The following is a 12,588-nucleotide window of genomic DNA, read 5'->3' as shown; positions in this document are numbered from 1 at the left end:
TGTCAAGAGAGACTGGAAGGGCAATGGCAAAGCCAAGCCGTGCTGCAACCAAAATTATCTGGTAGATGAAGAACAGAAGCAGCAGCACATGCAGACAGAGCAGAACGTGTGCCCTGGGTCAAAAAGATGGAGTTTCCGGGTCTTTCAGCTGTAGAGTTCCTGATTATATTATAGTCCAGTCCACTTGTGTCCTTACAAGAAAACCCTTTCATATATGCTATCTTGAGTGGTATCTGTTCCTTGCAGTCAGACGGGTTGGCAAATACTACCTCCACATCTGGTTAAAAATCATTTCCAAAACCTTTAATAACTCAGTTTTTTCCCTCTCCCCTTCTCATTACTTGTTGACCTCCATTTGCTCATTATACAAACAGAAAAATTTCAAATACTTACCTACCCCTCCACCTCCCCAGCAGGCATAAATACTTGTTGCATCCCAATCTCCAGCCACCACCCACCCCTACCAGGTCCTCTGGCTCACAATGTGCTGTGGAAAAACTAGCACAGAAGAACATCAGAATGAAAAGGACCCAGAAACACTGGCCTAAGTTACTTACCAGATGTTCTCTAGGGGAACAAGACTAGATGCATCTATGCTGGAAGGAATTTTAATTTGAATAAAGGGAGATCTTCTTGTTAGTTGAGGTGTTAGGTACTAGAAAAAGCTATCAATATTTTTAAGTCACCATTCAACAACAGAACAGTAACAATCTGCCTGTGAAGGTTTTCAGCCTTCTTCCCTGAGGAAGAGAGATAATGTCTGAAGATCTTACCTCAGTAATCATCTCCAATTATTAAGAAAAAAACCTCACAGGGTTTATCATTCATTCAACTGTACTTCCCAAGCTCCTGCTGTGTATCAGATACTACATACTACAGGGGCTATAAAAGCAGACTGAGCAATACCGGCCCTGTAGACAATGGCACTGAACAAGTGGAAGGATACAACTACAATATGCTACAAATGCTTTAACAGATTTATACAAGTTCTGTGAAAAAAGTGGCTAATATGGTTTAACTTATTTGGGGCAGGGGGTGTGTGTGCACCGGGATTTAAGCTGAATGGAGTAAGCAGCTGGAAAAAGTGCTATGTAGCATGGAGGTATGAAAGTCTAAGGGGTGATGAGGAAATGGTAAGGACTCAGAAGGGACAGAAGAGTGAGATAACATTAGAAAGGTAGGAAAAGTACTTGAGAAAGTTGGGGGGGGGCGTATAAAAACATTTTTTAAAAATTAGAAAGAGAAATTTGATGAGAATAAAGAGGTTGGAGAGACCCAGGAAATGGCTTTCCATGTTATACTGATAGGCCTGAACTTTATTCCAAGATTTTTAAACAAGGGGTGATTAGATTTGTCTTTTAAAAGACATCTGGCAATAATCTAGAGGATGAATAAAGTGGGGAAATATGCAGATCAGGAGGCTCTTGCACAAACCAGACCCTAAGATTAGGAACCATTCCCGCAATGTTGAGAAATTTGGGCGGCAGGACTCACTACAACTTGGAGATAATCGATAAAGGAGATGAGGAAAAGAAATTACTGATCACTCTTGGATTCTAGTACAGACAGTTTGGGGAACTGTTTTTACATGGGGAGACCTCCACATGGAGGTATCCAATGGGCAGTATTTAGAATAAAGTCATAGAACTCAAGGGACATCTGGGGGATAGATAAAGATCTGAGAATCAGAGAAGCACATCAGTGCCCCCTTAAGCAATGGGAAAGCTAAGAGGAAAAGGTCTGAGATACAATCCCTAGAGAACACCTATGACCTAGTGTGCAAGCAAAGTAAAAGGAACCAGTGGAAGCTGAAGAGTATTATTTATTACAAATAATAAGTATCTGTAATATCTATTATTATAAATAAGAAAGGGAACTAGGGATCAGGTCCTCCCAGCCCTTCCACAGCTCCTCCAGCAATTTTTCTCTGTTGTAAAGAAATTTTGGAATAGATACATTGCTAGATCATATTCCCAGGCAATATCACTTCAGAGAGAAAACTAATAATTATCAAGCCTACTGCTAAAGTAGTATGAGTGAAAAGAAGGGCTGAGAGTCCAAGAAAGAGGTGGCAAGCATACACCATTCTGCAGAACTTTCTTCTTCCCAACTCTGTGGGGTTCGGGTGTGTGGTGCCCATGGGAGTGGGCCAGAGGACTTAGAATAATGAGAAGCATTGATGGTTAACTGCTTAGTGACACCTGAGGCAGCCAGGTCTAGGGGGCAAAAATAAAGCGGCTATCATTAAACTTGCATTTTAGGCCCAAGGTTGATACCAACTGTCCTCAGTCAAGTCAGGTATAGCTTCTCTCAACTGGGTTTCTCATCTGTAAAACAGGGGCAATAGTTTATGCCCAATTAACCTCACAAAGCTTTTGTGAAGCTGGATGACTAAAACAAATGTAAAAGCTCTTGGGAAAAAATAATACAACAGTGTACTCCCTGAATACTTGTACTCAGAATGAGCATTGTATTCAGTCCATTAGTTCTCTAACTCAAGTGTACACAAAAACCACATGGGACATTGTTAAAATAGATTCTTGGGCCCATTCTAGCATGAGAATATCTGCGCATGGATCCAGAACCTGCATTTTTATACTCCAGGTGACTTTCACACAGTGGTCCATGATCCAGATTTCATGGGATACTGAATTAGGTCGACCTTGTAAAAGATGAGAAACAGGCTGAGGAAAAATGCTGTATCTAAGGACTGAACACTAGGCAGTTGCAACGCATAGAGAGAAAGTGTTACAGTGAAAGATAATTTGAGCCACAAAGTCCTATTTCTAGGGACCATATATCTGGTACATGGGAATACTTTTATTATGTATTAAGTCTTTATGATGGGATTCATTGTGATTTCACCTGTAATCTACTGCTAAAGTTTTATTTTAGCAGTAAAGAGAACTCTTATAAAAAGACACATCTAAATTACCATTATTTTGGAGACTACAGAGAAGGCATAGGATCCATCCCAAATCGGCAAGCCCCCTAACTTTGAGCCCCCCCACCGCCCCAAAACTATTCCACAAAGAACTGTTGAGAATCTGCTATTACAACACCTGTTACACCTAATCCCAGCGCAGAGTGATTTGCACATGGAGGCCTAATCTCAAAGACTTGCACTACTGTTATCTAGGGAGTAGTCTACCATTTAATATTCTTGGCTTTGAATAACCTAAGGCTCTTTTACTTAGGTTCCAAGGTACTATGAAGCCTGGTTAAAGAAACTGAAATCAAGAGTTAGAAGTGTGTTCTTTTCTACAAAGCCCGTGATTCGGGCCCCCTATAGGTATAACTCAGAGCCAGGTTGGCGTTTTAGCTGCATACAATGGCAGTGTCACTTCTTGAACAGTAGTACTGCAAACTGATTAGGTTTCTCATTTCCACATTCAAAATTTATTAAGGCAAATTCCCAATCAAGATTAATCCAGTCTGTCCCCCTTTGGGGGGGGTACATCTGATGTCCCCAGAATCATGTATTGTGTTGCATTTTCAATTAGATTGAGGGGTGTGGAAATCAAGGTTCAGGACTAATTTACATGTCAATACAGCGTTCTGTATATACTACTAAATACACCCTAGCTACCAGTCCTCTGTGATAGGAGTCTAAGAATTTGACCATTAAAAATAAACAAACATACAAATAAATAGCTTTCCAAAAGATTATCTGAAGTTGTATACCCAACCCAAAGTAATAAAACTATGGTTTAAAAAAATACCTTGGAATCTATCAGATGGGAAAACTACAGCTTAAAGGGACTGGAGCCAGCACACTTGAGCTGGTGTTGCTGGTCATATATCAAATGCATCCTTATGTACAAAACTTTTACAGCTAGAGGAAATCAGCAGTAATGAGAGAGAATCAGACTACAACAGAAAATAACAATAATGTGGACTTTGGCTTCCTCACCCAATTTTTTCTTCCCTCTTTTAAGGAAAGGGACCAGTTTTATCAAATAACAAGGGAAACAGCCCAGTTCCTCTACTTATGATAAAAATGAGACAACAAAAATACTTACACGGGACTGGAATTCAAAGAGCAATGATCCACCATCATTTCTGGAAGGAAATCCAACTTAAACGCAGCCATCACCTCACTCTCCCCTTCAGAAGCCAATGTTATTAACTTGCTGCACTTGTCTGATCCACAAATACACACAGCTTTAGCTTCCTGGGCCCCACAAAAAACACAAAGTGGAAACAGGAGCTCAGGGAAACCAGCAATAAGTGCCACAGAAACAGGCAGGACTGGGGAAGGGGAAGGGAGTATTGGATTAAAAGGGGGATGTGACCATGTGAAGGGAGGCTCAGCCCAGCACACAATGAAAGTGCTGATGCGCCAGGCTTGTTTTGTGTGATTTTCCCTGGCGAAGCAGTACTAAGTGCACTGTCAGATAAATAGTGTCAGATCCATGAAGATAGCAGTGGCTAACAGAGCAGAAGAAACACAAGCTTGTTTCACATCTTCCAAACTCCTCCCTGAGAATCAGTTTTTGAGGACCCCCAAAGCCTGAAACTACCTGAAGCAAAAGAAAAGGGGAAAAAAAAAAAAAGTTCACTTCATGTGGTCTGAAAATGTTTTTAGAAAGAACTGGGTTGTTAGCCTTGGTTTGAACTTATTTTCCACGTGCCAAAGACAGCAACGAACGCACTATTTGGGTTCCAAACTAACCTCAGAAGAGTCATTTAATGGTTCAGACCATCTATCAGAAGCAGGCCAGAGGTAAGCTGGCTGAAGAACCGGCCACCAGAAACAAACTGCTCTTATACTACTACCTGCACTGGACCAGCCTTGCTTTCTTGATGGTCTTGAGAGCAAAGTATGCTACCTAATGGTTCCTCATCACAGTGAAAATTTTAAAAATTGCTGTTTCACTGACATTCATTTAGGTAGCACAGGGCAAAACTTCTTTACTAATTCTGAATCTTAATTTGCCAGAAAATTTAAAAAGTGAAAAATAAAAATGGAATAGTATATTCTGCCTCTTGATAAAGTACTAAGGAACACTTTTTTCAGTAGTTTGACCTTTCTAGAGAAACAAAAAACAAAAGAAAACTAAACAAAAGCCACCACAGTGATAATAATGAAAAAGAACTGGGGCCTACCAGGGACAAATACTCAAACACTTAAAGGAAGGAAACAGGAATGTAGACTAAGTCTCTTCAGTGGCTGCCCTCTTTTAAACTGTTCCTAAAACCAAGATTAATGAATGTGCACATAAAAATTCTATTATGGGTGAGCAGCAGAGATGGATATATTTAGCAGTCAAGGCAGATGTGGTACTCCCATTCTCAATTTAGCTCCACATCCCTCCAAACAACAAATGGTGGCATTTCAATATTTAGGCAGTGACTCCAAAACTGTATCTCTGAAGGCTCCCAAATTTCACAGGCCTTCTTTCCATTTTTATCATTAGGGTTGCCTTACCTCAAAGACTTCACTCAAGCTCAGTTCACAATACAGGGAACTTTGAAAAAAAGAAGTTATGTTCAGCCTGTAAAGAGGTAAACAGATGAACTCCTAAACATACAGAATGACGTTAACAAAAAATAATGAAAGGCAGTAATGTCATGGCACAGGCCTAAATGTTCTAGTCTGTGTAACGATGGCTGACACCTGTCTGCATCTGACTGAGGAAGGTAGAAACTGTATCTTCTGTCCAATATCCAGACATAACCACGCAAAATTTAGAACTAAAATAGCAGATAGCTGCTTTTCTGTTTTTTTCAGAGACCCTGCCCATTTGATCTACTACTTTATAGAGACAGAAGTGACAGGAGCTCTCTTCCACCCTATTAAAAGAGGAAGCAAAAACAGGCAGCAAGTGAGAGGAGACTGCAACTGGCACACAGTACACACAGTTCACCAAGCCCTGATTGCCAGACAAAAAGAAGAAGTTAACCCAAGCTGGGGCTGGCTGAGTTACTGGTTAGGCTAGTCCTTGTTTCTAAGTACACTGGAGTTGATCAGAAGCCTCTTCCTATAGAAAACTACCTAGACTAAGGAGCAACTTTGTGAGGCCAGTTAACAACCAAATTAGATTTTTTAGTTCAAGGATTCCTTTAAAAAGGAATCAAGTTTTCAGGAAGGCCACTGGTTGTTATGCTTTTATTATTCACTAGAAATACATGACTACTAATTACATCTCTATTTTAATCAGAATCACATCTATAACAAAAGAGCACTGCTCAGTGTAGGAAAGATGTGCACTCCTTACAGTAATCTTTACCAAGCCAAAGTTGTAATGTTTTAAAATTCATTTTACGATTTATAAGGCTGCACTGTTTTTAAAACCTACAAGATGGAAATGTTATTACATGAGGGAGGGTGATTCTCTTTAGGCAGGTCACGAGAATGATTTCAGTATAATTAAATTCAACATGCTTGTGTGAAAAGAAAGAACAGAAATTAATCACAAGTCACTCAATTTTAGAAAAGGGTTACAAAGTTAAGTGATGATAAAAAAAACAATTATGGAAATACAAAAATGCAGCTGTTAGGCGGAAATTAAAAAGTTATTCACAGAAAACTGTCCATAAGTAGTTGTTTTTTAAAATTTCTTGCTCAGAAACCATTCCAGGCTTATAACCCAGGGTCCACTGCAAAAGAAGACCTTAACTTTCCCTCAGTCTCTTTTTACCACATGTCTGTGAATTTACAGTCATGGTTTTCTCTTCTGTCCCTGGTTGGCTGTCTCAGTTTTCTTTGCCTCGAATACTCTCTACTTTGTTCTAAGGGAAACAATTTAAAGTCTAATTGTGTGAGGATAGGAGCAGTCAGCCTGCTGTAACATTAATAACCCAAATCATTAAAAATGATCAGAGGACAAGGGAAACCCTCAAACGAATAGCACACCCTGCATTTAGAATATCAGAAGGGGTGGGATGAATTGGGAGATTGAGTATACATATATACATACATATACATAGTGTATACATATATACGCTAATATGTATAAAATAGATAACTAATAAGAACCTGCTGTATAAAAAATAAAATACAAAAATTCCAAAAAAAAAAAAAAGAATATCAGAAGGGAATAAACAGTTTAAAAACTGGATTAGAAGAGAGAAATGCTAGAAATCACAGCATTTGTTTTGTTAAGAGTGAAAGAGCAAAGTAAAGCATAGGTGAGCAAAAAAGCCCAGGTGGTACGTGCGAACGACAGGCTGTCTATCTTGATTGATGTAACCAGGGAATTCAGCGACAGGTGAAGGGATTTTATACTTCCATCTCAATAATCTAAATGTGTTTTAAAGGGCAAAAATGTGAAGTCTGGTTATATGAGCATAGAGGAAATTAGAGCCTACTACTAAATTATAAAAGAGAGCCTATGTCATTAAAAATCCCCACCATTAGTCTATTTAAGGAAAAGTACAAAAACCTAGGGAAAAGTCATAACCTAAGACAGTTAAGTCGACTGGCTTCCCCCCTCCACCCCCGAGCTTCTGGCAGTTAAATGGTACATAAGGGATGTAGAAAAGAAGCAACCAATTGATACCACTTGAAAATAACCAACCAGAATAACTTAAAATTTAGCCTAAAACCTTTATGGACTTGAATTTCATTTCCAAAATTTAGTACTTCTAATGTAATTACTGGGTCTCCTAAAACTCCCAAGCTAGTATCTTGCATATGCAAAAATATACTGACCTAAATTGTTAATTATCTCTGTGACATCTCACTTTGTGGGAGACTTTTTGCAAAAATGTGACAGTTAAATATAATTTAAAACAAAACAAAAAATCTTTGTTGAGTTTCCATGAGAATCTAGACAATGAAAAAATTCCTGAAAAGGGGGGAGAGGGTTTTAAAGAAAAGAAGGAATAGAATTATTATTTAAAAAAAAAAAAGTTCCATTTCTATTTGAAATCCCCCCATGTTTAAAACCTGGCAATAAATTAAAAATTTTTCAACACTGGTGCCCACCAAGGATCTCTGCGAGTTGGATTTTGTTCCTGGGCCTCCCGCCTGCATTTTTTGCTTTTTGGTCTTGTGTGCCCTGCTGGCTAGGCTCAACCACTTCTAGTAATTAAGGCCTGCTGATAGGATGTGGGCAGAAAGCCCCCTTCCTCCTTCCCTAGGGCTTATGTTATTTCCAGATTGTGAGCAAATGCATCCAAATTCTGTGACAGGAGTTTCATTCTAGGTTGTTAAGATACCTCCAAGAATTGTAAAGCATATCTTCTCTGGATAAAGTTTCCAGTTTTAAACAAAAAAACTTCCATTCCAAATCTAAAACCACTGTAAGACAAAAAGCACTAAGTTTAGTAATTGTTGTGTGCAAGTTGGTTTGCCTGTAAAATTATCATATATGGTGTATGAGAAGATAGAACAAGGTTGAAGGGAAGAAAATTTACCTTTTTTGAATCTAAGTTTTCCATTTCCTCTCCCTATCCTTAATCACTACTATCTTCTCCCCAGTCAGTGTCAAAGGACTAGCAGAAAGACATTCTTCCATGCTTAGTGCTCTCAGCAAAAGTGTTAAGCTCAGAGCCTTCCTTGGAGTTTCTGGGACTAACTAACCTTGACCAAATAAACTGTCCTGTCAAATTGTGACCACCATTCAAATCAGGTCATATTTTCAGGTCCCAAACTAGTTCTGGAACTTAAGTGTAATTGTTAGTTGATAACAATATAGTGTAAGCTTAAGCTTTATTTAGGCCCCAGTGCTGATTTAAAAATCAGTATGTTGGGCTTCCCTGGTGGCACAGTGGTTGAGAGTCTGCCTGCCGATGCAGGGGACACGGGTTCGTGCCCCGGTCCGGAAGGATCCCACGAGCCACAGACCGGCTGGGCCCGTGAGCCATGGCCACTGAGCCTGCGCGTCCGGAGCCTGTGCTCCGCAACGGGAAAGGCCACAGCAGTGAGAGGCCCGCGTACTGCAAAATAAATAAATAAATAAAAATCAGTATGTTGAACAACTTCTGGTTCCAGGAGGGTAATATTATCTGTGTGAAATCCACTACGTCTGTCCTCATCCTTGTTCTTGTTTACTTGGGATCTTCCAGCTATGAAGTGCAAAGGGGAAAGAAAGCTAGCTGGGCAGCTGCTGTGTGTAGATGTACATACATACACATACATACCCTCCCTCCCCTCTCCCCTCTCCTTCTCCACCCTCTGCCCAGCCCCAGCTGTTAGAACTAGGCAGCAGCTAGTTCAAATGGGAGATAAGCCTGCCTTGGGAAACAGCTAAGGAGAAAGAGTTCAAAAAGAGAGAAAAAAAAAAATCTAGCTTCCTAGGAACAGGAAATTTATCCCATAATGTAGGAAAAAAGCCATCACCTTTCTGAAGGCAATTTTTTCACTTCTGCAAAACAGGCCTCATGCAAGAAGGTTAAAAAGAAAACCACAGAGCACACCCATCCAGCAGTTAGCCCATACCTGTAGCTTTCCACCTCCCTCTCTGGACTACTGTCTTCACTCTAAAAAACCAAGGAAAGAAAAATAAGTGGGCCATGCCTATACTTCTCATAATTCCAGATATGTAGCTTCTTTCCAAGGAAAAGCCCCTTTATCACCAAGACTGAAGATAAAAAACAAACTCTCCCTCTCCCATTTTTAAAGTATACAATACCTTAACGATAAATTACATTTCACATCTCAAAGTTAATTTAAGAACACCATCAACTTAAAAATGGAGAACTAAAGTACTAAAAGGCTTAAGAAGCGGCTTACCACAAAATGTCACAACAAACAGCAAAACATTGACTAGGATTTATGAAGTTGAACTGTAGCACAGCTAGGTCACCAAAACAATCATTTTTTTAGCATCTGCTTTTGGGTGGGAAACTACAGTAAAGCTAAAGGTTGTATAATCCTTTCAGCAATTAACGATCATATTGTTAATGTAAAGAGGCCATGATATTTCCCCAAACCAACCTTCCTGAATAGGCTGGTGCCAGGCATAAAGCTCTTCAAAGGCAACCCCAAGTTCCTGCCTTGTAAATGCATATTGGTGGCCCCAGGACAGTGGTGAACCACTGAAACCAACAAAAAATCGGAAGATGGGGAAGTTAATTGAAGGTAAAAGCAAACAGAGGAACCACAAAACCAGTTTGTTTCATTTTTAAACATTATTGAACAATCTTGCAAGATTGATTCTATACAAGCTGCCCAAATTCCTACAAACTTCCATCTACAACTCCTGCCAACTGTACTTTCTGCCTGGCCCTGGCTACAGAGAACTGCTGAAAGTCACCAAGTCTACTCTAGAAAGTGTAAGAATTCTCAAAGACAAAGCTAGAACCAGAACTCACTGTGAGACACTACACTCTACCTACCCTCACCCTCCGTGAACACAAAGACATAACTTGACTGACATAAAATGGGTGCTTGAGTACTTAATCTGACTTTTCATATGGACCTAACTGGTCTTCAATTTTGCTAATGAAGTAATGACGCTCCCAACCATTTTAATGCAAAGTCTACACTAACAAAAAAAAAATTCTAAAAGCACTTTCTTGGACCTGCCTACATCATCAAGTTATTAAGTGGAAAGGAACTTACATTTTCTAAGTCCACAACACCTCATTCAATCCTGTATCATTATAACCATTTAAGGTGGGGATTACTCTAAGAATTTAGATGCTAAAATAATCTACATGAGGGATTCTAACTCCAGAGCCCATGGTCTATCTCTCTTGAGAAATGTGACCATCCAGGCAGTATAAACTTTTATTGAGCCAGTGTGTCTTGAGAGGGCTCTGAAGTAGTTGTTACCTTGGAGGGTAGAGAACAAGTTAAATGTCTACTTGTTAGTTTTATTCTGGAAGATATAAAGGGTAAATAAAAGACCAAGGAGTCACGTTTCCCAATATGTTGCATGGAACAGTTGAGAAAACTGCTAGTGTGAGACCAGACTCATACTGCATGCTAGCTGGGGAATCTCCAGGATACAAAGAGCAAAAGGGAGGCCTGGGGTTGTTAAGAAGGGCCATTATATTAAAAGTATGAAGGACACACATCTAGGTCCCACAGAACATAGCAGCCCTATATATAGGGGGCTAAGGAACAACCTTAGTTGCACAGCCAAGAGAAAAAGGAAAGTGAATTATTTATTTAAAAAACAAACACATAAGTAGGATATTAATCATCCTACTAAGTCACCGGAAGACGTTTTAAAGAAAACTTAAGCACACAAAGAAAGCACACACCATCTTCCTCCACACAGGCCCTAGTCAACTTGCAGGAGGACAGTGGGAAGACTAGTACACAACACAAGAAGGTATTTTCTTTTTTAAAAAATTTAATTTAGTTTTTTTAGCTGCATCGGGTCTTAGTTGCGGCATGCGGGATCTTTCATTGAGGCACGCGGGCTCAGTAGTTGGTGGGCATGCAGGCTTAGTTGCCCTGAAGCATGTGGGATCTTAGTTCCTCGACCAGAGATCGAACTCGCGTCCCCTGAATTGGAAGGAGGATTCTTTTTCTTTTTTTTAAGTGAATGGTGTTATTGTTTTTTAAAATTTATTTATTTTATTTTTGGCCGCACTGGGTCTTTCTGGCTGCGCACGGGCTTTTCTCTAGTTGCGGTGAGCAGGGGCTATTCTTCATTGCAGTGCACAGGCTTCTCATTGCAGTGGCTTCTCTTGCTGCGGAGCACAGGCTCCAGAACGCAGGCTCAGGAGTTCTGGCGCACAGGCTTAGTTGCTCCGCGGCATGTGGGATCTTCCCGGACCAGGGCTCAAACCCATGTCCCCTGCATTGGCAGGCAGACTCTCAACCACTGCGCCACCAGGGAAGTTCCATGTATTTTCTTTAAAAGCTTTGTCATTCCAGTTTTAATTTTCCTACAATTTTGTTGCCTTGTCTGTAAGAAAACAGAAATGCTTTGGGGAGAGAGGAAAGCTAAATGGAAACTAAAAGCTTCAGGTTTGAGTTTTTTACATCTTTCATTTCTGTGGGGAACCAAACTAAATGCATTAAGATCTGTGAGGAAGCCTGAACTACCTTTGTCCTGTACTTCCCTGGAGCTCCACAGAGTCTATTTCTATTAATCTTACCTTCATGTTCTTAATCACTATGTGTGGAGGCATAAGGGTGGTTCCAAAGAGGGGTGAAAAGAGTTAGGGGGCGGAAGGAGCACCAAAAAGTTAGGTGGGGTGGGGACCAACGCAACAGACAAGGATGGAGGGAAACAAGGAGGACTGTCTGCTCGTGATATGTTTAGATGTTCCAAACATGACCTGCCATGATGTATTAAAATTGTACTTGGCAAGTGAGTGGTACAGGGGACTCTGAAAGGCAAAGTACCTATCCCACAATAAATAATCTGGAAATAATTTATATTTGGTTTTGGAATATATCCTGGAACTTACATGTTTCAAGGATGCAAGAGTGAATGAACGGTATCATCTCTCAGGGCTGATAGGAAAGGTCTCAGATCTCCTACACACCTCCCTTAGTGTAGGCAAGTCTGGCTGCGCACGGGCAGCCAGTGTAGGCAAGTTAATGAACCTTTCTTATTTTTCAGAGTTTTCTGCTGGCCTGTATCTTGAGTAAATAACAAAACACAGTCCTTTACAGTAAGATAAATGGTCACTGACTCAGTCACCATCAACAGCTCTTACATAGTATGCACTGAA

General features: G+C 40.1%; 1 protein-coding gene across 10 annotated transcripts in view; it reads right to left on the bottom strand.

Annotated features, from left to right (window-relative positions):
- Positions 1–12,588, bottom strand: part of CELF1 (CUGBP Elav-like family member 1) — a 71,068-nt gene that overhangs the window by 25,685 nt on the left and 32,795 nt on the right. For 6 of the 10 annotated variants that reach the window (XM_024748677.1, XM_024748674.1, XM_024748678.1 and 3 more), the window contains exons 2-4: positions 9,389–9,429; positions 5,432–5,498; positions 4,023–4,174 (exon numbers count right to left, since the gene is read on the bottom strand). The exons of 1 other annotated variant lie outside the window; for it this stretch is intronic. In XM_024748677.1, coding sequence (XP_024604445.1) covers positions 4,023–4,093 — 71 coding nt within the window. In that variant the 5' untranslated portion in view covers positions 4,094–4,174; positions 5,432–5,498; positions 9,389–9,429. Of the gene's footprint in view, positions 1–4,022; positions 4,175–5,431; positions 5,499–9,388; positions 9,430–12,588 lie in introns of those variants that run through there. 3 more of the 10 variants (XM_024748680.1, XM_024748679.1, XM_024748682.1) reach the window with 3 other exon arrangements.

This window comes from Neophocaena asiaeorientalis, unplaced genomic scaffold (genome assembly GCF_003031525.2).
Source record: "Neophocaena asiaeorientalis asiaeorientalis breed wild unplaced genomic scaffold, Neophocaena_asiaeorientalis_V1.1 scaffold43, whole genome shotgun sequence".
NCBI classification, from domain to species: Eukaryota; Metazoa; Chordata; class Mammalia; order Artiodactyla; family Phocoenidae; genus Neophocaena; species Neophocaena asiaeorientalis.
The sequence above is the reverse complement of the archived record's forward strand: the minus strand, read 5'-3'. Positions and strand labels throughout refer to the sequence as shown.